We start from the raw sequence: 24,853 nt of genomic DNA on the forward strand, positions 1-24,853 counted from the left end.
GATGCTATAAGGATCTAATTTAGACAAGAGACCTAAATCAAGCATATATTCCATAGACACCAACTCTAAGGAATCAAGCGCCCAATTTGTTGGTCTAGTCCAAAACCCATAGATTTTGGATTAGGCTGGCCTGATATACAAGTTTAACTCGATTAACCCAAGCTCGATTGGCCCTTAACCCGAGTAGGTTTGACTTGAAATTGGATTAGGAAATTTCACAAAAATATAAAAAAAAGGTACTAAATTATTTTATTTGAATTATCGTGGTCTAAAGTTAGCGAATGGCTCTATGAAAATAGATAATGAGATACAAACATTTTACATTAAGATTTTATAACTTTTTTTAGCATCATTGGCATCTATCTTCGGACCTCTTTTATTGCACTCCATGGTCCATGCCATGTCCATTTCAATAGATGAATTGAATAAAAACATGAAGAACGTGAATTCAACTAATTTATAACATGTATCAACGTCATCGATTCTTATCCACTTTGTCATGCATATAGTATGAAATTTAACGAAATTCGACTGAAGATGGATATTATCATATTAATACACGAAACCAATAGTCTCTCTAGCTCTTTCTTTCCTACTAATTGGTATTTATCCTTTTATTTAAATGGATGCTGCCATTAATAATGTACTATATACGTATATCAAAATAAGGGTCGCGTTAAAATATTTTATAAAAATATTTAATTTTTCTTTATTATTAATTACAATCCACATATATTTATAATATTTGAGATACACAAAAATATTCTAATAAAATAAATCAAATTGTATTAAATGCTAACAACTTATAATACTAAAATATACTACTATTACTAGTTTTTTTACCTCCTCAAACACATTTATAACTAATTTGTTGCGGCCCGGGTCAGGTCGGGCTAGATTGTGGTATAACTAATTTGTTGGGCTTGCACGGCATGGGCCTTCTGGATTGGGCCATCAAATATTCACACAAAGACGTGGCCCTTATCTATAACTATCCAAAGATGCTAGCAAATTTGGATAATAATTTATATGTGAGTGTTGGCAAAAGTAGAAATTTTATTATATTAAAAAAATAACGGAAATATTATTTAATTAAATTTTCAGTACCACATCACGTGATGCTGGACCGCAGCACATTACGAAATGAGAAAGGATTTTATTTCAAGACACGAAAAAATCATTGTATGCTATTTTAGCCCAATTATTTTTTACGTGTTTGATTTCGCAATTTCCACTATCCACAATAAATTGAATATATCTTCAAAAATTGAAAAAATTGAAAAATAAAATAAAATAACAATGTATGGTTCAAAATTTAAAATCACAATGTGGTATTTATTTATAGAATATTAATATGCAAATTTCACGTTCTTCATGTTTCTATATATAACCTTCACCTACCATTAGCAACAAGGCATGGGGATAAATATAGTTCCAAAATAAAAAAGGACAAAAGAGGTTTATATTAGTTCATGTACTAATATCGTAATGTAAATGGTTTGTGTCTATGAAGTTTTTCACCCTAATATCATTATTACGTTCATAAATACATTCTTTCCTAACAAGTATTACTTTGAATCTTTTTTTTATGAGTACAAAATGACAAACCCAAAACAAGGTGAGAAGAAGTTCAACAAAAGAGGAACACACAAAGAAACTCTTACCGGCAAAGACAGAAAAAGTTAAAACCAAAACATATAGAGACTTCAAACTAGGATAATTATATTGTTCTTTTGCATTTTAAGAATGGTTTTAGGGTTTCTTTAGCTTGTTTGTGTGTATTAGCGCTTGAGTATATTTTATACTTTGCTATTTCCAACAATATATTATTAATAATAAAAGAATTAGGAAATACTAGCTTTGCATGCCCTGGACTGAAAGCAATATTGATGAATGCACGATTGAAACATGTTTACACCTTGAAATATATAAGGAGTATTATAAATATGTTCTATATATTTCTTTTGGATGAAATTTGAGGAAATCATATTAACACGTGAAAGTAGATGAGCTAAAATTTAGAAGGGCTATAGAGTCATTTACACAGAGATATTTCGTAGCTAGCTCATCTATAAATAGGGCTGAGAAGAAGGCTTCTCATCACACCAAAATCATATCTCCTTCTCCTATAAACCCTCATTCTCCTCATCTTTCTCTTTGCTTTTCGGTAAGTCATAGTTATAGGATAGTATTCCTTTGATATTTTATGCATTAAACCATATTTCACTATGGATATTAATCTTGACTATGTGAAATAAAGTAGTAAAAAAAGTTAGTGGAATATGGATCCTACTTTTATGTACTACATGTATTTGTAAAATGTGGTGTTATCTTCGTTTTTTCTTTTTCTCATGTCGGTTTACTTCAGGCTGCAAGTATGCCTATTTGGGCACTTCCAAAGGCGATATATTAAAACTCGTGCATGTATCTTTTTCAGGAAACAACGTTAAGAATGGGAGTTTGGGCGCTTCCAAAGGCGATTGCGATCAAGTCACAGGACTTCAAAGACAGAGGCCACATTTACCGCAAGGACGACAATGGCGCCATAGCCCTCGGAGAAGAGAGCGTTTTCAGCACGAAGGCTCGGATCGAAGTAGAACAGGCCAAGACCGACAGCAAGTACGTTAACCTCCGATTCTCGTACACCAACCGGTACATGCACCGGACATCCGACGGGAGCTGGGCCATGGCGGCCGTCTCCACCAAACCCCAGGAAGACTTGTCTGACCCTTTCTGCACACTATTCGAGCCAATTAAGGTTGACGGCGACGTCTTCTACTTGATTCACGCTCAGAGCGGAGGCCGCCTCGTGATAGACGTTGCAAGCTTCCTCTTCTTCGTCGAATTCGACTTAACCAGCACCACTCGAGGCTATCTCTCTGCAGTCGATTTTGATTCATTAGTCCGGCTTCCCGTCCGCGGCAACCTCGCCTTCATCGGAGATAACGGGAAATACCTTAAGGCCTTCACTTGGGGCAACAACTACTTCCAGCTCTCTTCCGATGTCCCGAATGACAGCCTTTCGCGCCACCAGGCATCGGAGGTGCCCGACGGCCATGTCCGCCTGACATCCATCCACTGGAGCGTGCTGTGGAGTCTCGCCAACTCCGGCTGGATATTCGGCAACACCACAAGTGTAACCGTCCCCAACACTCTCTTCTGGCCTATCAAAATCAACGCAAACACCATCGCGCTTCGTGCAGCCGACGGCAAATTCTGCCAGCGTCGCGTCACCAACAACCTCGCTAATGGAAGCATCGGCACCGAGCAGTCCTCTCCCACCAAAGAAGCCGAGTTGCAGGTGTTATTAATTGTCACACTTCATTTTAGACTTCGCATTTTACTTACTCATTTTATTCACATTTTATTACTGGAGACTAAAGGAATAGTATATTTAATTATACTACTACTATTTTGTTATTTTCAATTTCTTCGTTATATATATACTTAATAGTATTTTTTTTAAAATTTGCGAACAGGTGGAGGAATTGGTGACGAAGAGTTTGGTGAATAATGTCATATACCAGAACGAGTACGGGCGCGTATTTGACGAGACACCTCACACAGGATGGTCGTCCACGGTGGTCAACAGCCAGGACGTGGATGTAACCTTTTCGCTCTCGTACACGTATCAGGACACGAAGGAATACTCCTTCGCCCATAGCTACACGCTGGAAACGGGGGTGCCCACATTCTTCAACGCGGCGCTTCCCTTTGTCGGCCCAGACGGTTCCATTGATGAGACGGCTGCTAAGATAAATGCGGAGCTGCAGTGGAACGCTGTGAACTCAATGACCAGGACGGTTACGGGTAAGGGTTCGATTGTGGTACCGGCGAAGAGCAGTGTTGTGATAAGCTATGTCGGGAAAAGAGGTACCTGCAATATTCCCTTCAAGTATACTCAGGTGGACAGTGTCTACAACGCCCCAATTGGATCACCACCTGTTGATGTTGAGTCTGAAGGAATTGATGGTCTCTACACTGCCACCAATTTATATGGTTTCAAATTGGTGATCGAGTCAATTCAAGCTATCTGAGAACACAAACCCGAGGGTTTTTTTCATCAACTTCTTCTAAGTTGGTTTTTTCCCTCACTATATATGTATCAATAAATTGTGTCCTCTTGTATCCATTGTTTTACCAATAAAATGTGTTTCCATGATTGTTATACTCGTTTGCAATTGCTTATTACATTTATCAACTAGGAGTAGTATACGAAACTACATACGGGTTTTTTTTTTGGCATGAGATTTAAGAAAAAAAATTGTGTTTATAAAATTAAGATAAGATAATATAATAGACAGAGTTAGAGTAAAGTAAAGAAAATGAATAAAATAAAAATGATTAAATGTGTTTGTATTTGCTATAAATGAAAATGATTCAAGTAATATGGTAATACCCAAACTTTAATACTACGATTCAAATAAAATGGGACAAATGGAGTAATTGACAGTACTATATACATAATGATTTTTTTCCCAAGGAAATTGGTGCGAAGATGATTCATAACTTTTTTTGAACATCATAGTAATACTTACTGACATAGGATATCCATAGGCTACTCCCCCAATAAATAGGAACATAGTACTTATTAAAGTGTTAGCAGCCAGACTTTGAGATCATAGGTACTCGTCTACAATTGCTTATAGTACAGTGATTACAATGAAAACGAAAGCATAAATGTCGCAAACAAGTATTAAGTTCTATAAGGATCTAATTTAGACAAGGGACCTAAATCAAGCATATATTCCATTCCATAAACACCAACTGTAAGGAATGAGAAACCCGGTTTAAATGCAATGACTATACCTGTCTATGTTACAATATACCACAAAGAACATAGAGACAAACCATATCAGGTGTCAGCATCGGCTATACCTGTTTATCGCGAGTTAGAAACTGGCCAGTACTGGAAGTGTAAAGACGCTCCCAGTTGCAACAAGGTTAGTTCCTAAAGATTTGCTGGCTGCTAGTGCTCTGCTCTCTAAATAGAACAAATGCAGATCTCTTGTTATACTTTCATTCTTTTGGATGGGCCTTGATCGATGATTGGATCAACAGCCGCCAACTGTTCCTGTTGGGCATCGGAGCTTTTCTCCCCATCAGCAGTGGGAGGGGCATAACCCTCGGGAAAAGGTGGCGGTGGCGGAGCGGGAGGGAGCTGAGAAGTAGTATAATACTGTTAGCGATAATTCCAGAACAAATTAACTTTACAAGTATAACTTGGTTGATATGCAATATGCCTCACAGATGGAAATGGCTAAGTGCTTAGAAAACAGCTAGTTTCAACGAGAGAGGCAGCGCCACATTAACTAAGGTTGCATCACTTGCATGCAAGATCACCAATTGCCATATCCTCTGTTCGAGATTATGATGTTTTCACTTTACACTCACTTTTGTTATAAGAACATAAAAATGTTGACATCATGCCAGTAAAGCAAGATGGCAGTTTACCTTGCGTTGCAGTGAAGCAAGAATATGGTCTACACGCTTAAGTTCCTTGAAGTTAATGGTCTCTTTAGGAACTTTAGGTTCCGAGCTTGCACTCTCATTTTCAGCATCAACTGATTCAGGGAAGGCAAAAATTAATGCAACACTCTTAAGAACCAAGAACTAAGATGTCAATAAACAAATTTAGCAACCAAAAGATAGAGTGTGATTCACAAGCTTCCTCTATTTATGCAAGCCTGAGCTTTCAACTAGTTGGAGTGTCTACAGGTTAAAATATGAAGTACTAAATCTTCTTTATTTTCCTCTATCAAGTATCAGTTCTCCTGCTTAAAAATCATAAACTGGTAGAACCGGAGGATCTGACATGCTTAAGGTGCTTTTATGCCTCATCATGTGTAGATCAAAAGTGAAGAGGAAATCGTTCTAAATAAAATGCAAGGCAGAACAGATATAGCAGATTAGTTTGAAGATGCCGTTTTGCAGTATGTTTTTCATTGCAGCAGTTATTGGATTACAGCATTTTTTGTCAAATGAATTAAAATCAGAAGGTACCATATCCAATTTTCTCTAACTTTGACGCTGCAGTATTAAATGCCTTGGATATATGGTACAGCGCACGTCCCTGGTTGAACATAGTTCTGCATTAGACAATGAAATACCTGAAAGCCTAACAATACACAAGCTATTACATAGCATCTCAAGTTTACCACACACAGGTCACAGTCCCACCAAAACGGGATCTTGAAAGAGATTAATTTTAGTGAAGAAAGAAGCACCAAATACTCAAAATAACATAGACCAACATCCAGTATCTTCCTATTCTCTTGAACTTATAAAATTTGAAATCCCAACAATACAAAGACAGAATTTGGAAAACAAAAAATAAATAATGATCCAAAAGGAGTGGCGGGACGAAGATATGGTGGTATACACTGAAAAACAGGTGAGCTTGCAAAAAAGGCCACTGCGCATATGAAATTTCAACCAAATTTTACCAAAATCCTAGACTGCCAAATCATTCAACAATAGCATAAACAGTCTGATGCTGAAACAATGAAATAGACACGCATCACTATTTAAAGCATAGCAAAACATAACAGGTGAAGGAATACTAACAACTCGAGATGCGAATACGTTGCAAAGCTGAGGCGCCTGGTATACCGATCCATCCAAGACATAGTAAGTCAGCATAGGTGTCACTTTCTCAGGTCCATCCCTCTTTTGTTTTTTAAAAACAAATAAATGAGGCTCCAATACTTCACTCAACATAAATTCTATTCCTGTCATCTTCCTTCATGCAGAAAATATTCAATAGTTAAACATCAAACTCCACCTGAAACCTACATTTTTGTCAATCAAGCTGAATCATAAAACAGAAACGAGGCAAATTACATTTTTTTAAATATAATTAAGCTCAATTTCAAACAGACCGAGACAAATTACGCAATGAAAAACTGTGTCTGCAAATCCTAAATACCAAAACTAGATATAGATTCAATTTTCAGCTCCAATCCTAAAAAATTGCAATCAAACTATCTGAATCTCATTTTCCCCCAATCACTTAAAACGAAGCACCTCAAAACTACTGGAGTGTAAATCGAAATTCGCACTTACGAGAGGTGGGAGATGTCGAGGGGGTGAATCGCGCGGATCCGAAGCTGCTCATTATTGCACGAGTAATCGTAGAAGGGGGAGAGGGCGAAGTAATCGAAAACTAGGTTTCGATCGAGCGGATACGTGTTGAGCCACAGCTGATCGCGAAAGCAAATGCTGGTCATGTCTGTTCCCGGAGGCGGCGGCGCAGCCATAGTTGGTGGAACCGCGCCTCCATCTCCCGGCGGTGGAATCATCGGCGTTGCTGCCATGGTTGCAATGACTGCCCGGAAAAGTAAAAGCCCAAATTTAACTGCACCATTTGGGCTGAATAATGGGCCAACCCATAGTGTTCAAAGTCCATTTTAACCCTTGGGCTAAAGAGTTTGGTCTTTAAAGTCTATATCAACATAAAACCCAATTTACGACTTATAATTATGATACTAGGGCTGACAATTTTTGACACGATATGATAACACGACACGAATCGGCACGAAATTAATAAGTTTGGGTCAGAGCTTATCGTGTTTGTGTCCTTATCGGGTCGACCCATTGAGAACACGAAAATTCCGTGTCGTGTCGTGTTCGTGTCGGGTTCGTGTTATCCGCTAACAATGCGTGTTCGTGCCATGTTCGTGTTATCCGTTAACACATAATATTTTAATATTATTATTCTTATTAACACATAATATTTTAATATTATTATTCTTATTATTTCATTTTTCAATACTTATTTTCGTGTCATTAATAGGTTCGTGTCGTGTTGACCCGAAACGGTTCGTGTCGCTAATGGGTTCGTGTCATGTTCGTGTCGTGTTCGTGTCTGAGGGTAGCGGGTCGTGTTCGTGTTCGTGTTTGAGGTTTTCTTAACGGGTCGTGTTCGTGTTTGTTGTTATCGTGTTCGTGTCGTTATCGTGTCGACACGATAACGACCCGACACGTACGATTTGCCACTCCTATATGATACACTATTATAATTTATCTATATCTATATATTTAAAAAAATGAGTGTTTTGTCTACGTTATTCTTTCTATTACTTTATTAATATATCTTTATTTTAAATATTTATTACTATTATTTTTCTGTAATGAGTGTCCAAAATGAAACACCTTTACTTTAAAAGGACGGAGGGAGTAAATTTTTATGTAACTGAAATGATTTAAGTCATCAATAGATAATAAATTACTCCCTCCGTTTTTTTAAAAATAACTACTTCTTCTATTTTGGATCGTTTCTTAAAAATGGAAAACTTTAGAATCAGAAAGTTTTAGAATATATATATCCCACGATCCACTAACTCGCACCATTTCAAATGTTTCTATTTTCTTAATACGGAGAGAGTGTTACTAATTTTCTTCTATAGAAGGATAAAATAATTAATGAGCTAACCTACTCGACACGGAATTCAACATGTTTGATTGATCAAACAAGATCTTTGAATATATATAGTGAAAGGGAATTCTATGTTGGAATTTATCAACTAGATAGATTAAAAGAGATAAATTTATTACCACTAATATTTGACTAATTAATGTTTGACTAGTTAATGATATTGAGGCTATATTTTGCTTGGCAATTTTATGGATGATTCAAGTGAGTTTAGCGGGTTGAAAAATCCACTAATTCGGTATATACTCTACTAAATTTTGAGTTATTGCTGCTAAAAAACTCTATTAAAATCCACTAATTCAATAGTCTTTGGAGCTATTGCCACTGAAAAAATAGATTAAATTGACATACTCATTACTCAACATATTTAACTCATTCAATTGAGTTATTGATATGAAATAATTGCATAAGCTTTTATAGAAAATCTAGAGGCTGAAGAAATCTTTCCAATTCTATTTCTAGACCTTCATTTCAGGAGAACCTCTTACCATCACAAAAATGTTTTTCCTCCACAGATTTAATTTTTTTCCAAAACTTGTCTTGTTGTTTTCCTCAGAAGAAAAATAAAAAACAAAAGAGGAATTAATCAAAAAAAATTCCCAGATGAAATTTCCATGAATTTTTCTTAATTTCTATCAACCTGTTGGAATTCCATAAACTCTGTGGATTCCAACAGTGTGTCCGATCCAGCGCAAATCAGATTCCCCCAAGTTAAAACACATTCGCCACCTGTTTGAAGAATTGCCCAAAAGTGAAATTCATCTTCTCCCAACATTTCCCTGATCTAAATTTGCAATCTTTATTCATTGTCGGAAGGAAAAGGGATGGCTAGCATCGGAAGCTCTTCAAGGGCGCCATCGATTGCCTCTTCGCATCAGTCTCCGGCGAGATTAGACGATCATAAAATCCCGCAGTGCACCGTGAGTTGCGTGTACCAGACACACATCGCCGGCTACTGGCGCAATGTGACTGCTGTGTGGAGCAAGAACCTCATCGCGAACTCACTCTCCATCTCTGTGGAAAGCGTGGAGCGTGATCGAGTTTGCTCGTGCAAGCTCGAGCTTAAACCTTGGTATTTTTGGTCAAGAAAAGGCAGCAAAACTTTCATGGTCGATGAGAATCAGCTCGAGCTCTACTGGGATTTACGATCAGCCAAATTCTCCGGCCCCGAGCCGAGCAAAGACTTCTACGTTGCGCTGGTCTTCGAGGAGGAACTCGTGCTGTTGCTCGGTGACATGGAGAAGAAGGCGCATAAGGCGACCAAAGCTCGGCCTTCGTCGGTGGAAGCACTGATGTATTACAAAGAGGAGCATGTGTTTGGCAAGAAGTCCTTCTCCACGAGGCTGAGGTTCGACGAGAGCAAGGAGCACGACGTGGTGGTGGAGAGCTCGACCGCTGGGGATAAGGATCCGGAGATGTGGATTAGCATAGATGGGATTGTGTTGATACACATTAGGAATTTGCAGTGGAAATTCAGGGGAAACCAGACTGTGGTGGTGAACAAGCATACGGTGCAGGTCTTGTGGGACGTATACGCGTGGCTGTTCTGCCCGCCTGGGGTGGATCATGGCCTCTTCATCTTCAAGCCCGGGGGCGAGGGGGACGGTAATGGCGATGGTGACAGTCAGGGCGATGGGAGCGACTGCAGTGGCCCCAGCATGTACTACTCCGCGAGGGGATACTCAAAGACCGTGGAGACGTGCTACTTTCTGTACGCGTGGAAGACTGAGTGAGTGATGAAAAGAGGCTTCAAAGAGGCAAAAGGGGGATGGAAAAGGCAAAGTGGTGCAATCTTGTGAGGTTTGTTAGGTAAAAATCTATTGGAAATGCACCTCATTTATTTATTTATTATTGATGGTTTTAGATTACATGTTTTTTGCTAGAATAGAACATAAATTGAATTTTTTTTCTGTCAAGTTTGTACTCTTCAAACAGGCCAAGGAATCATACTTTTATGTATGCTATAAGTGCTAATTCAATTTTTCTCAACTCTCATTTTTCTGAATATATTTGCATCATAAAAAAAAATAGATTTTTCAAGTGTTTTATAAACTTGTTCTATTTAACATTGATGTGGGAGAAGAAGCTTCCAAATGCTTAGTGAAAAGAACACTCTGTTTCAAGATTTGCTCTTCTATCTTCACATTTCCTTACTCTTCTATGCAATTACTAGTATTGTATGTTACCAAAATTACTACATCTTGTCCTAAATTCTCTGGCAGGAGGAGTAAAACGTTCGACCAAAGGACTGACGGGCTGATCTTGACCTATAAATGCCAAGGGAAAACTCTGTATGCAAACATGGCTGGCTGCTCCCATTTATGAGAATAGGAAATCAAGATATCTTGAGTTCACCAAATCTTTTTCATGTATTAATACACCATTTTTGATTCAATATAGTCCATTACGAATGACTGATTCTACCATGTGTCTGCTCCATACGTCGAACGAGTGCAGGGCTGCTTTCACAACAAGTTTTGAAGCTACAGAAATCTATGCAAGTTGCAACAGAAGATCACCTATTTGTTTGTTTCAGGCAAGTTAGAAATGTAAATAAACACCGAACGTATATGATGGAAATCGATGATTGCTGAAAAGTTTGTGAAAAAGAGCAGCACTTTGGTTACTATTTCATTACCATAAACTGCTGGCCCATCTTCATCAGTACCCTCATCATCATTTCATCCAGCAGCTTATCTTAGAAAGTAATACCAAAGTTATTGATACTATGAGAATATGAATGTGTGTATCTATGGTTTTTTCTGTCTAAATTCAGTTTGGATTACTTAAAGATTATGTTGCATTTGGTCATATCCTTTTGCATCAGAGTGAGCTATTTTTATATTTTGTTCATTTATTTAAATATTTATTTCAGAATTCAGAAAGAAAACTGAATCATTTATTGGGCTTTTAAAGCCTATTCTGAAAGTGAGCCCACTAATTTGGGAAACTCCAAAGTGCGATGAGGCCCTAGTAAAGCCAACTTTGGAGATAAGGCTTCTAGAATCTAGAGAGATTTTTTGTAATAATATTATTAAATTATAAATAAATCAGTATACCACAATATATTTCTACCAGCCAATAATATAAAACAATGAGCAGGATATATGTACAAGTAACCAAGTGAAGCCTAATTAATGTCAATGAATGGATGCCCTAGCAATTGTTGGGCTGAATATGAAATAGAACAAGTTGCAGGGCCTATGACCCGACTCTGATACCAATTATTGGAACCTTGTGGGAAGTTTAACTGCCGATCATCTAATAGTATAAATATTTGCATTGCATATCAAATTCAAATCTAATTAAAGTATCTACTTAGAATGCAAATAGCTTGGGAGAGTTAGGACACTAAATGAGCAAATTTTATTTTGTGATGATTTTTTTTTTATCACTGAGCTTGGTCAGTAGACCTATTTCTTGAACCGAAAGATTTCCGAGTTAATTATAACTATGCCATGAGGTACGATCTTGGATCTACCGATATATATTTAGTAACATCTTATGTATCTTGACATGTTGATTGGCGTAACGGAATTATAATTATGTCACGAGGTTCAATCTTGAATCTAAATATAGATAGTCAATAGTGAGCTGATGATGGATCTTGACAAGTTAATCAGCATGATACTATCTTTTGTTGACCAAGCTAATTAGCTTCCAAATAATGTTTAAAAGATAATCAACTTGATATGTAACTGCCAAAAAGTATCAAGTGTTAGTTCATGTATTTTCTCAACTAAAAAGAGTTCATGCATTTTCTTCACATTTAAAAAAAAAAAAAAAAAAAAAAAAAAAAAAAAAACACATAGGAAATTCCAGAAGAGCAAGTAGCTGGATTTGACCTCATACAATAACTGCTTGCATTTGACTTAGGATGTTTTTGTAGTTGTGGAACCAATGAATGTCTAGTTGCAATTTGGTTCAACTTATAATAATTTCAAGATAAATATAGTAACAGTATCTAGCTTATACACGCAATAGAAGCACAAATAGGTATGTGTATTTAATCTAATTTAATTAAATATTGAATTTATGGACTTTAGATTTCAATGGTGGTCGACGACTGCTACGTAATTTGAATTATTGATTATAATATATAGTTCTGATTATAAAACTACATGTTAGTTGTTAGGGAAAATTTTCATCAGATTTTACCAGTTGTTGCTATTGCAATTTAATTATAAAGTAATGTTGAATAACGGTTTCAATAGTTACATTCAACCGAATCCAACTTCATCAACAAGACCACAACTGGTATATAGTATGGTCCAGCAAATTTCCACCCTATATGCATTCTCGAAGGTCAAACCCGACCCGGCGCAATTCGGTCATTAATTTATAGCAGGACGGAGGGAGTAATTTTTAAGGAAGTAAATTTTATATATAAAAAGCAATATTAATCCTCTTTTTTGGATTTTACCGTGAGGAATAACTCACAAAAGTTTTTAATTAATTAGTCCTTTTACCATATCCTCAAATGTTAATAATGAAGTTTAAAACCACTTAATAAGTGTCAAATGGGTGCTCAAATAAAAAAAAAAATCTCAAAAAGCAAAAGGGTTTCAACATGATAGAATTTTGAATTTCTAATTAAGTTCCTTTGAAGTAATTATAAAGATACTTTAAATATATCCTTGAAATTAATATGGCCAACTTTAGCCATAAATATGCCAAAATCAATGCAACACCTTAACATTTCATCAATAGGTAAAACACATCAATCTCTTAAATGTATATGAGTTCATTGAATAACATTACCAATGGACGATGTCCGTCGATAAACGAGATCTCTCATTAATCTGACAATGTGCGTGTGCAGTCGGAAATCCACTGGTGGTTGTAGACGACAGTGTAATGTCCGTCGATAAATCCGTTAGTAATCGATCTGAATTTTTTTAATACATAGTTTAGTCAATAATCTAGTGTCCACAAACTTAATGAACAGTGAGTAACAGTAGATGTATGCACGTGCAAGTTGGGGTGATGAGTCCAAAAAAACACCTCAAAAAATGACAAAAAATAGGAATAAAACATGTGCTTAGCATTAAGGTATTTGTTCTGTGAAGGGTGAGTTTCAAGGGCCACGCCTTGGATTGAATCAAGGAGACAGGACCACTGACTAATAATGCACTAGGATTAAGAGAATGTTTGCTACTTTGATTACTTAAATTAATGTCTTAATTATTTTAATACAAACAAACTAAGATCTCTCCAAGATAAAGTGCCACTTAAGTACAAAACACCTCAATATTATATTCAAAGTAGTCTTGACCTAATTGCATAAAGTTGTTATCACTTTCTAGCCCTTGTATATATGTGGGTTTGTATGTATTTAATCATTTAGGCTATGATTGCTATTTTTTGATCAACAATTATTTTTATAAAGTAAGATATATGAGTAATTTTAGTGTGTGTTTTATATTTTGAATAGGATATATTGAGTATAGTCATGATGAGAATTCTGGTAGCTTTTAAAATATGTAACCCTTTTAAATTATTTAATTTTTACCATTTATTTTTATTTAAATCCAAGTTGTAACCTAGGGAAATCTTCGATGGGTAGTCCAAAGTTCGTGATTCCGGGAAATTGTTGGTTCGTACACTTGTCCAATAATCCTGCTCGCATTAATGGTATTCCGATCGTTTAAAATTAACTTGCCTAAAATTGAATTGGTACAAAATTACCAAGATTAGTAGCCAAAACTCATAAACATAACATCATTTCAAGATTAAGTACCAAGATTACTTTAACCTCTTATAACTCAATATTAGTTTCGTTAAAGAAAAATGGAAAGACTCAAAAACAAGTCATTGTTCTAAGACTCATAAAACTAGCAAGTAGCCACCTTATCTTGAAACCGGACATCAAACACAATAATTTTCAATAGGTTATTTCTATTAATTGCAATTGATTATATTCGATTAATAGAAACTTCATTTTCCTTAACAAAATAACAAAAATGATGATACATGACCCACCATCGTCATCTAATTTTGGTTCTTGTAATCAATTTAAATGCCACAATCACCACGTGGACACGTAACGTTTTATTGCGTTATTTTCTCACCAAAACATTCCATTATGTATTTGACAAAATTGCCCCTTTTAAATTATTTAATTTTTACCATTTATTTTTATTTAAATCCAAGTTGTAACCTAGGGAAATCTTCGATGGGTAGTCCAAAGTTCGTGATTCCGGGAAATTGTTGGTTCGTACACTTGTCCAATAATCCTGCTCGCATTAATGGTATTCCGATCGTTTAAAATTAACTTGCCTAAAATTGAATTGGTACAAAATTACCAAGATTAGTAGCCAAAACTCATAAACATAACATCATTTCAAGATTAAGTACCAAGATTACTTTAACCTCTTATAACTCAATATTAGTTTCGTTAAAGAAAAATGGAAAGACTCAAAAACAAGTCATTGTTCTAAGACTCATAAAACTAGCAAGTAGCCACCTTATCTTGAAACCGGACATCAAACACAATAATTTTCAATAGGTTATTTCTATTAATTGCAATTGATTATATTCGATTAATAGAAACTTCATTTTCCTTAACAAAATAACAAAAATGATGATACATGACCCACCATCGTCATCTAATTTTGGTTCTTGTAATCAATTTAAATGCCACAATCACCACGTGGACACGTAACGTTTTATTGCGTTATTTTCTCACCAAAACATTCCATTATGTATTTGACAAAATTGCATAATCTAATGTCACATTCCACACAATCTAAATTACACATATAGCCCAATGACTTAATCCAATTAAAGGCTAAAAAATATTAATTTCTACAAATTAATGACAATTAATTAGATCATATTAGAAATTTCATCATTACACATGAAAAAGTTCCCCTGCAAACCACTTTCTATTTGCATTGTGGGTGTCATGATTATACCATCATTTATCACACATACATATAGTAAAAACTAAAAAAACAATAAAAAGGCAAGGTTAATGATGGCTTCATAATTATGATTCTTCTTCAACTTTTACAAGTTAATTAAAAACCCATATTTTCCCAAACACATAACATCATGATCTAATCATGATAACCTACATCAAGAAAAATTAATTGGGGAAACCAATAAAAAAAAATTAAAATATTTTCTCAACTTTTGAATTGATTTGGATTATGATGGATTGAGAACTGAGGCTGCTGCTGCATGGCGAACGAGTAGCCAATAAACGGCGAGAATCCGAAATTCGCACTCGCCGGAAAACTATTCGCCACCGGATTCTTCTGCCCCATCGCCTCCAGCGCTTTCACCTGCGATCGGAGGAATTTCAGGTAATTCGCCGCCTCATCCAGCATCGACGCCGTGTCCATTTTGCTCCCGCCGGGGACGAGCTTCTGCAAAACCCTAATCCTCTCGCTGATCCTCTCTCTCCGCTGCCGCGCCGCCACCGTCTGCGGATCGCTCGACACCCTCACGTTCTTCCGCCTCGGCTTCTCCGCCGCCTCCGCGCCGAAATCCACCGGCCGGAACGCCGCCGCGCGGTAGATTATCTCCTTCATCTGCGCGATCGCCTCCGCGTCCGGCTCGTCTCCGCCGCCGGACGACGCCGACGAGCTCGCCTGCTGGAAATTGATGTTCGCCGACGACGATTTTTCCCCAAATCTCGCCTTCTTCGACTCAAAATCGCCGCGATCGGAGTGGAAATTTAATGATTTTTCCCCAAATCTCGCCTTCTTCGGCTCAAAATCGCCGCGATCGGAGCGGAAATCGAGCTTCCTCTTGTGATTTCTCCCGATTTCATCGGAATTTTTAGGGGCGATTTTATCCGGATTCGCGAAATTCCAGCAATCGGAGAAGATGTCGTCGTGATCGGCTGACGTGGCGGTGGATGCGGAGAGGAGGCAGTCGAGGGACGACTCGAAGGAGGCGGCCGCATCGAGAATGTTCGCTTCATTATTGACGATGATGCCATTTTCGATTCCTCGAGGATGAGGATGAGGATGAGGATGAGGAAGAGGAAGAGGAAGAGTGGTGTTGAATGCGGCGGGCCTACCGCATTCAATGAAGGACCGCGACGTCGTGGCTCCTTCATTGACCGCGACGGCCCAACCGCTTCCGCCTCCTGATCTAATTGAATTCCATTGAGGCACAATATTCTCGGTTTTCCGATGAATCGAGCTCTCGATTTTGTCTTCGTTGTTGTTGTTGTTGTAGAGGAGATTTGGTGAAGACATTATCAAGCTTTGTTCAAGCTCATTGCCCCAATCAATACTATCCATTTGATTTTTTCTAAAAAGACAAAAAAAAAAAACAAAATTGAGACTAAAATTAAACTAAGTATATTTGAATAAGAATTCGAGAAAATAATGGGAAATTAACCTGGTGGAGTAGTGGATTATATAGGAGAGAAATATTAATTGATTGTAGTGTTCCAACCACAAAGTGAAGACCTTAAAGAAAAGAAGCCATTGCTAACGTCAGTTTTCAGCTGCAAAATTTTGTCGAAATCTCCAATACCGATACAAAAGCAGAAATTCATGTAACTGCTCAAGGCGATAATGCCAAAAAACAGTAATTAAAGGAGAAAATAAAGAAGAATTCATCAATAAAGAAGGATTCATCAATTTGGAGATAAATTTAGGGAAAAAGAGAGATCAATTGCATACCTTGAAAAGGAGTAGAATCAAGAATTGGTTTGATTTGGAAGAATGCAAGGTTATATAGAAAGAATAAAAAGAGGGTTCATATTTTAATACACAACACTGCAATCTGATCAGTACTTGGAAACATGTTATTTGAATGAAGAATTTATAGTAGAATAGTTTAAATTATTATTTTAAATAAAAAAGAATTAAGAAAAATGACATTTGTGATTTGACAGAAGATCCAAATGGTTTTTTTAAGACTTTTCTGCTCAGTTTGGTGGGAGGTAAGAAGTGAATTTGCAGATGAAAAGAATGGGATATTTGGAGAGAGAGAGAAATGAAAAGTAGTCTTTTTGGAGTATAATTTATAGTTGAAAATTTGTAAAGTTATTTTTTGATATATTTAAATGAAGTGGGGCTGCTGTTTTGCCATGCGCTCTGTAAAGGTTCAGACAAACTGCAGTTATTATTTAATTTATGTATTTTTTTCATTCTTAATTTGCAGTAAAATGGTGTTCAGTTTTTTTTAGTATGACTATTTAGTTTGGTGAAAATGCAGTGTATAATGTAATTTAAGCTTTATAGTTATGGGCTATACTTTTATTCTTCTTATTGGGACTACTGACAATTTTTGTTCTACAATTTAAAATTTACCAACTATACTATATATTGTTGGCACTAAAATCGTTTGTAAACCCAGCCTAGGCTGGTGCGGGTCCCACCGTCCCAGTGCTATAAGGGCACTCACAATGAGGGGGGTTTGGGCCCAGATCGAGGCGCGGCATTGCGGGGCAGAGTTCGGGCCACGGTCCGCTTGCAAGGCCCTCACAGCATCGTTCAATGAGTCGTTGCAATGTGATATCGACTATAGCCTGCTAGCCTAATTTGTTAATAGTATAGAGGCTTAATTGAAAGGTTTCGATTGTCCTAATAATGTGATGACAAGTTCCGTTATCAATTACTCCCTCCGTCCCCCATTAAGAGTCACACTTTTCCATTTCGGTCTGTCCTCAATTAAGAGTCACATTTTATTTTTACCATAAATAGTAAGTAGGTCTCACATTCCACTAACTCAATTCACTCACATTTTATTATAAAACCAAAATAAAAAAATGGGTCTCACATTCCACTAACTTTTTCAACCAACTTTTCTTTACATTTCTTAAAATCCGTGCTCAGTCAAAAAGTGACTCATGATAGGGGACGGAGGGAGTACTTCAGTCTAATCATAATTGAGTCATTTATTTTGAGCATGAAGTTTAAGTAATGAGTGTTTAGTGAATTAAGTTATGAAAAAAATAAAGTATAGATAAGTGAATATAAGAGAAAATAAAATAGATAATTAAAAATTAATAAATTATTAGAAATGATAAAATAATAGAGATTAAACTTATTGATTTTTCTTAGTAAATAACTTAACTACAGTCTACAGTAATTGTGAAACATCATAAAATAAAATACTATGGTAAATCAGAGAAAGTTCTAGCTACTAGTACACAAATCATTGACCCTATAAAGGATATTGACATAATTTATTAGGATCAAATTCTATCCCAACTAAAAGTAATAGTGGATATGATGATAAGAATAAGTTCAATTATAATACAAAGGTATGAAACTGAATTTTGACCTCACTTGAAAAATGCTAAAAATCTCTTTTAATAGTACATATTTTTTCAAAAATTACAAAATGACATAAACCCTTACGACACCATAGACTCATAGTCATATTTCCATTTGTCTACACACGAAATCAAATTACATAATGACATATGGGATGTTGATGACCATACCTTCTTGACTTTGTAAATACTAATTTATTTATTTTTACTATATATGCATACAACTAGGGGCTAATAATAGTCCATTTTTAAACCCCAAAAAATCAGAAAAATCTGGAGAGATATAATGAAAAACATCATAGTAGAATGTGGTGAGTAGTGGTAATGATTCAAACAATTAAAAAAGGATTTTGGCAGACGATACAAATTGTGTTTTAATTTGATAAAATAGATAGATAGATATCACTCCCAACTTGCTCCTAGGATTTTGTCTCCTTTAAATTTCAACTCTATTATTCTCCTTCTCAGTTTTTATTTTCTTTGCCTTATTATCTTTCTCTCTCAAACACACATACACACAGTGTCTCTGTCTCTCTCACACATACACACACAGTGGCTGGAGAGGGAAGACATAGAGAAGCTCAGAGAAGGAGCATCTGGATTCAGAGGGGTTTCCCCACATGCACCCCATCAATACAGCTCACCAAAATGGGTTGCCATTGCAATTTCAGCTGCTTTTTTGTCACACTTCAACATCCATCTTCTAATACAATTAGAGAGTGTCAACTCATGATTTACATGTTTTTTAATTTTTACACTATCAATTTATATCTTTCATTTTCTTGGGATTTAGAAAAAACAACAACAGCCCACTTGACCTAATTATAGAGGATTAATCAAAGGTATTACTACTAATTTACAACCTAAGTCCCATTGTAATTGAATTTCCAGTGTTGTCGAGCCATTTTGGTTTACACTATATAGCAAATATCAAAATCGGTATTCTACTTCAGTATTCATTCAATTATAGTACTCCCTCCGTCCCAAGTTATTAGACCAACTTTCCCTTTTGGGATGTCCCAATATATTAGACTCATTTCCTTTTTTAGCAAAAAGCATCTATCTTATTTTATTCTCCACCTACTTTTTTTTCTCTACTCTTCCCTACTTTTTCCATCTCTCATACTTTACTCTCTCCACTTTAACTATTTAAATATCAATTCCTTAAATCATGTGCCCAAAAGAAGTGAGTCTAATACTCCGGGACGGAGGGAGTACTATACTTTATTATTTCTGTTAATTAAGTTACTCACCATTTATTTCTTAATCTACTATAAAACTCAGGAAATAGTCTTTTTCATTACAATTAAATTAGGGAATCAATTATACTAATATATTTGCAGTGAATATCTTGGGATTTGACAGTTTGACACCGTGGCTCTATCATCTAGTAGTACTACTCCTTAGAAAAGCATTAGTTTTACATGTTCAGAATTAATTGTACAATTTCGGTGGTCAAAATAAAATACTGCTTGAAAATCAGCACCTATATTATCTTTATATACAATTATTATACACCAACCATATTTTTGATCAAATTAAGAAATATATTACTAATCTATAGTCAAACTCTTCCAATGAACACAACTCAATTCAAATAAAGTTATTGCGCATTATTTTGAAATTGCCTGAAAATTGCAGTAAAGAGAGTATTTAATTTTTTTTATATATCCTATGTCTAAACTTTCCTACATACAAATTCTATTGATAATTAATATTCTCTGAATTCCATTCAAACTGGCCATTTTTTTTAATAAAATATGATGTTAAATACAGTTGTTGAGTATATTAAATAAAACTGAAAAAAGAAGTTGAATATTTAAATAATAAGAGATAAAAGATAACTTTTCTCTTAATATGCAAATATGATATTTTAAATGGGACAAATTAAAAATAAAAGTTAAACATCTTAAATGGGACTGAAGAAATACTCAATCTCAAATAAAGCAAAGTTCCGAAAGAATGTCAAATGTTGAATCCAAGCATTTGACTTAATATTTTCCCTTCCGTAAAGTAACTTTTAAAAAAAAAGGCTGGTGATTTCCTCATTTTGTTCTATGATTGTGGTAACTTGTATCATCGATATGATAGTTAAAGGAGAAATATTTTCTTAATTAAATTGGTTTTAAATTTTTAATAGTCTTCTATCCAAGTATTTAAACTTTTACCATGATTGTTAATACAGAGCTATCATTTTCATATTCTTTTTAAAGTCATGTCACATAATTTTTACCAATCTAAAATCTTACAAAAAAATCCATTATGTCAGATTTAATTCGGGCCCAAATTGAACCCGGCCCACTGTGGTCCATGGATTCAGCTCCCCTTCTACGCTGTATGTCAAAATCCAGTAATAAATGCTCCTGTTTTCTACCTCCGGTTCTCTCCGATTAAAGCCGACGGCTCATCATCTCCGCTGAGCCAGCTACCCCTGCGTGGGGCCCGCTTTAGCCAATTATTAGACGCGTCACACGTGAACGCGAAGCTCTAATTCACACGTGGCCTCCTGTGATTGGCTGATGACTCCTTTCAGATATGGGGTGGCCCACGTGGAACTCGTGAGACAAATCAATGGACCATTAAGCTTTGATTTCCATTCCATTTCCGACATTAAAATTGATTATTGATTTATTTGATTGTGTCCCGTTTGAATTACTATTTCATCGGAAGATTTGTTTTTTAGTTGAAGCGAGTATATGATTTTACATAAAATTTTATCCCTTTTGAAAAGTTATTATTGGAAAAGCTTGAATTTTTTTAGTTACATTTCTATTTTGTACAAAGGTTTTTCTTTTTGATAAGATGAAGTTTGAATAGTGATTATATAACTACTATGATTCGTCCATAAAAAATACTTTTATCAATGGAAAATTGCTAAAATTAAAAAAAAGAGACTAAATTATTAAATAAGGCTCGTTTCATAAAATAAAATAAAAAAAAACTATAATGAGTGGAAATAAGGCTCGTTTCATAAAAAAAAACTATTATTAGTGGAAATAAGGCTCGTTTCATAAAAAAAAACTTATCATTAATCTATATATCCTAATTTTAATAGACAAACCAAAATAGAAATATCTTACTATTTTCATAGATGGAGATAGTATTTTTATATATTAGAGAAATGGATAATATAACTTGATTGCATTAATAAATGTATTATTTTTTTATATAGAAAAACACAATAGTATAGATTTTGTTTCAAATATATACTAGGTCTTTAGTGCATTTTAGTGGAATATATATTTTTATTTCCGCATTTTCGAAGAGGATAAAAATCATTATCTATCATTTCTTTATTATCACTAGATAATCCACTCAAAAAAATTTAAACATTATGTTCTCAACACAAATAACACTAAATCACTAGATAATCCACTCAAAAATTTAAACATTATATTCTTAACACAAATAACACTAAGTATAAAAGTTTGAAGGGATGATAAATCAATAAAAATGGTCTATTTTCATGGCCAGCTCAACTAGAAATCATCCAATTGCAGAAGGGTACGTGTAGACAGTTGTCGGCATAAATCATGAAGAAGTTACTGTCAAAATGTGATTAATTATCAGTTTAATAATCCATCATTACTAGCAACAAAAATTTCAACTCAAGTCACAAATAAGGTTGTCCATTTTTGAATATATATATTGAGAATTTTGTCACATTCAATGGCGTCGGCTTCCACCGGCCAAAAGACGGTTGTGGGACTAATGTCTCCTCCCCAACGAAACGTCCCTTTCCGAACATTTTTCTAGAACTAACACTCCAACTTGGATCATACCCTCGAGTCGACATCCCTTATCGATATCGATTCACCGGATGTGACAGAAATACATTGTTTCTGTTCTCTCTTTACACCGATGTGGAATATATGTTTCTTTCGTTTTTCAACACAGTTTCTCAAGTCTTTAATTTGCACCTGGATTTGGAAGGAAAAATTATTTTTTATTATTGGATCATTTCAAGTTTCAGCCTACGATCAGCGCGTTGCTCTTATATCATGGTCGAAGTCTATAAAGTTTCATTTTAAAATCAATTAATCGAGTACAGTTGAATAGACCACGAGACTTGTATAATAATTTCATTCTCATTCTCTTTATATAATTTGATTACCAAAGAACATTTTCTATTGTGAATGAGATTTTATTAGTATGTAGTACATGATATTACACTAGATCTTGTATTGATTAGTTATTAATAAAACTATGTGTAGTTAGTATAATATGGGTGGTGTGGACCTAATTTGGAGTAGTATTTTTGTCGTAATCCGAATCGAAATCGATGGTCACACCCTAGATGGATGGATGTGCGTGTGGGTTGGTTGTTGGGGACCAGATTTTGAATTTATTAGCAACAAATAGGTTTGAACACTCGACTATTGGGTTTTACCTACATAATTTCATTTGTTTTGAATTGACATATCTATATAGTAGTATAATATATGAAGGAGACACGTTCCCTATCTTCAAACTTCATTATCTTACTGTATTATGGCTGTCTCTTAAAAAAATAATTTAAATCAAGTGTCTTGGTTTTGTCTTAGTAATTTTGGGAAATAAACAATCCCCAACATTTATTATAAGTTACAAATGAATGGGGCCGGGGTCATAAAATCAAACTGAAAAATAAAATTTTTTTGAGGGGACCCTATTTTTCAAGATAGAAATTAGGATAATAGCATATATAATCATGTATCCCGTATATGGTCAACTAACAATATTTAAGTAGAGATCCGATCATTTACTACCTAGTAATTTGTTGATTGCTAAATAAACTAAATTTAGTTGATGTGTTGACATCTCTAAATGATTGCTAAATAAACTAAATTTAGTTGAAAAAAATGTTTTTGTGTTGACATCTCTAAATAAGTTGTTGATATAGTTAGCAGTTAACATTTTAAGATAGTTAACATCTAATATAACTCTATTTAAGTATGTATAAAAATAATTATAATCCGTATTTTGTTTCTCTTTGATGTTGCAATAAAATGATTTTGTTCTAAATAACTAATATTATAATAAAAAAAATTGAAGCATAAAGGTGAATTTTTGGGGAAGTAGCAAGCATTTTTTGTCATTTGGGATTTTCATTGACAAAATGTGGACGACCAACTCTAGGAATCTAGCACATATATGTAGCCTATTAAATATAAGATTAATAAATATTCTTCTCAATTCTTTTTCTAGTTTCGTGACAAAAGGAATCTAATAGGCAAGTCACAGAGAAAATGTCAGACAAATTCGAGAACCTAATCTAAGTTGTAGTATAATTTACAAAATTTTAACTTCGATAATGTTTATACGATTGAGATTTAGTCTATGACTTATTATTTTTAAAGTTTAATTTAGAGAGATTAATTAGTTTTGTAAATAAAACGTGTTTGTTAGATTAAAATATAAAATAGAGTGTGGGATTCTGTTTTAAAATGAAGTGATATGCTTTTGGATGACACCAACAAAGATTGATTGGAACTTAATTACGGACATCCAACGGCTCTGATAATTTTTACCGCTTGAGTTATTTTTGTTTGATTCGTACTTGCTCCGTGCTCAAAGAATATACACTTTGGGTACGGCACGAATTTTAATATAAAATTGGTAAAGTAAGATATATGTAGAGAGAAAAAGTAATGAAAATATTGTTAGTGGAGAATGAGTTCCACAAAAGACTTCTCAAAATTAGAAAGCGCATATTCTCGTGGGATATACTAAAAAGGAAAAAGTGTATATTCTTGTGGGACGATTGAAGTATCTTGTTAAAATGATAGTACTAGGATTCAATTATAAAATGTAAAGGTCCAATAAATTAATTAAAAAATATAGTATAATCTAATTAATTGAAGAAATTCTACTAATAATTTCAACAGTATATATTATAACTATGAAAACTCGGTTTGATAATTTTTATACAGATTCGGGTTAGCCCATGACCGGGTAGGCTTAACCACTTGCAAGGCCCAATTATCCATTGATTCTTTGGGCCGGATCAGTCAAATGAAAAGCCTATCTGATTCAATTACGTCGATCGGCCCACTAAACTAATCATTCACTTCCCCATTTATTTAAAGTTCAATAACTATTTTCCTCCGCCCATCACTAAAAAAAAAACAGCTAAGAACATTATTTATTTACGCTAATTGTGTATCTAAATACATTTTCTATGCTAAAAAAAG

General features: G+C 34.9%; 4 protein-coding genes across 6 annotated transcripts; 2 read left to right on the forward strand and 2 right to left on the reverse strand.

Moving 5' to 3' along the window:
- Nucleotides 1-2,057: 2,057 nt before the first annotated feature.
- On the forward strand, nucleotides 2,058-4,170 carry LOC125204195. Its single transcript, XM_048102769.1, has 3 exons — nucleotides 2,058-2,167; nucleotides 2,438-3,301; nucleotides 3,480-4,170. Exons 2-3 carry the CDS (start codon nucleotides 2,453-2,455, stop codon nucleotides 4,035-4,037), a joined length of 1,407 nt encoding a protein of 468 aa, XP_047958726.1. The 5' UTR covers nucleotides 2,058-2,167; nucleotides 2,438-2,452; the 3' UTR covers nucleotides 4,038-4,170.
- Nucleotides 4,171-4,559: 389 nt separating this feature from the next.
- LOC125204201 (mediator of RNA polymerase II transcription subunit 6) lies at nucleotides 4,560-7,352 on the reverse strand. The gene is made up of 5 exons (XM_048102775.1): nucleotides 7,066-7,352; nucleotides 6,568-6,742; nucleotides 6,004-6,073; nucleotides 5,455-5,564; nucleotides 4,560-5,161 (listed from the first exon to the last, which is right to left on the reverse strand). Exons 1-5 carry the CDS (start codon nucleotides 7,314-7,316, stop codon nucleotides 5,012-5,014), a joined length of 756 nt encoding a protein of 251 aa, XP_047958732.1. The 5' UTR covers nucleotides 7,317-7,352; the 3' UTR covers nucleotides 4,560-5,011.
- Nucleotides 7,353-8,914: 1,562 nt separating this feature from the next.
- LOC125204834 lies at nucleotides 8,915-11,212 on the forward strand. 3 transcript variants are annotated; one of them, XM_048103575.1, is made up of 3 exons: nucleotides 8,915-10,243; nucleotides 10,657-10,725; nucleotides 10,835-11,212. In XM_048103575.1, the coding sequence occupies exon 1, from the start codon at nucleotides 9,259-9,261 to the stop codon at nucleotides 10,165-10,167; it is 909 nt and encodes a 302-aa protein (XP_047959532.1). In that variant the 5' UTR covers nucleotides 8,915-9,258; the 3' UTR covers nucleotides 10,168-10,243; nucleotides 10,657-10,725; nucleotides 10,835-11,212. The 3 variants fall into 3 exon arrangements, with proteins under 3 accessions (XP_047959532.1, XP_047959534.1, XP_047959531.1); XM_048103577.1 differs by having other exon boundaries at nucleotides 10,892-10,905; XM_048103574.1 differs by having other exon boundaries at nucleotides 10,657-10,845.
- A 4,182-nt stretch (nucleotides 11,213-15,394) lies between these two features.
- On the reverse strand, nucleotides 15,395-17,189 carry LOC125204567 (transcription factor bHLH87-like). The gene is made up of 3 exons (XM_048103254.1): nucleotides 17,080-17,189; nucleotides 16,793-16,863; nucleotides 15,395-16,702 (listed from the first exon to the last, which is right to left on the reverse strand). Exon 3 carries the CDS (start codon nucleotides 16,690-16,692, stop codon nucleotides 15,565-15,567), a length of 1,128 nt encoding a protein of 375 aa, XP_047959211.1. The 5' UTR covers nucleotides 16,693-16,702; nucleotides 16,793-16,863; nucleotides 17,080-17,189; the 3' UTR covers nucleotides 15,395-15,564.
- Between the last annotated feature and the right edge of the window lie 7,664 nt (nucleotides 17,190-24,853).

Source organism: Salvia hispanica, chromosome 2 (assembly GCF_023119035.1).
Source record: "Salvia hispanica cultivar TCC Black 2014 chromosome 2, UniMelb_Shisp_WGS_1.0, whole genome shotgun sequence".
Classification (NCBI taxonomy): domain Eukaryota; kingdom Viridiplantae; phylum Streptophyta; class Magnoliopsida; order Lamiales; family Lamiaceae; genus Salvia; species Salvia hispanica.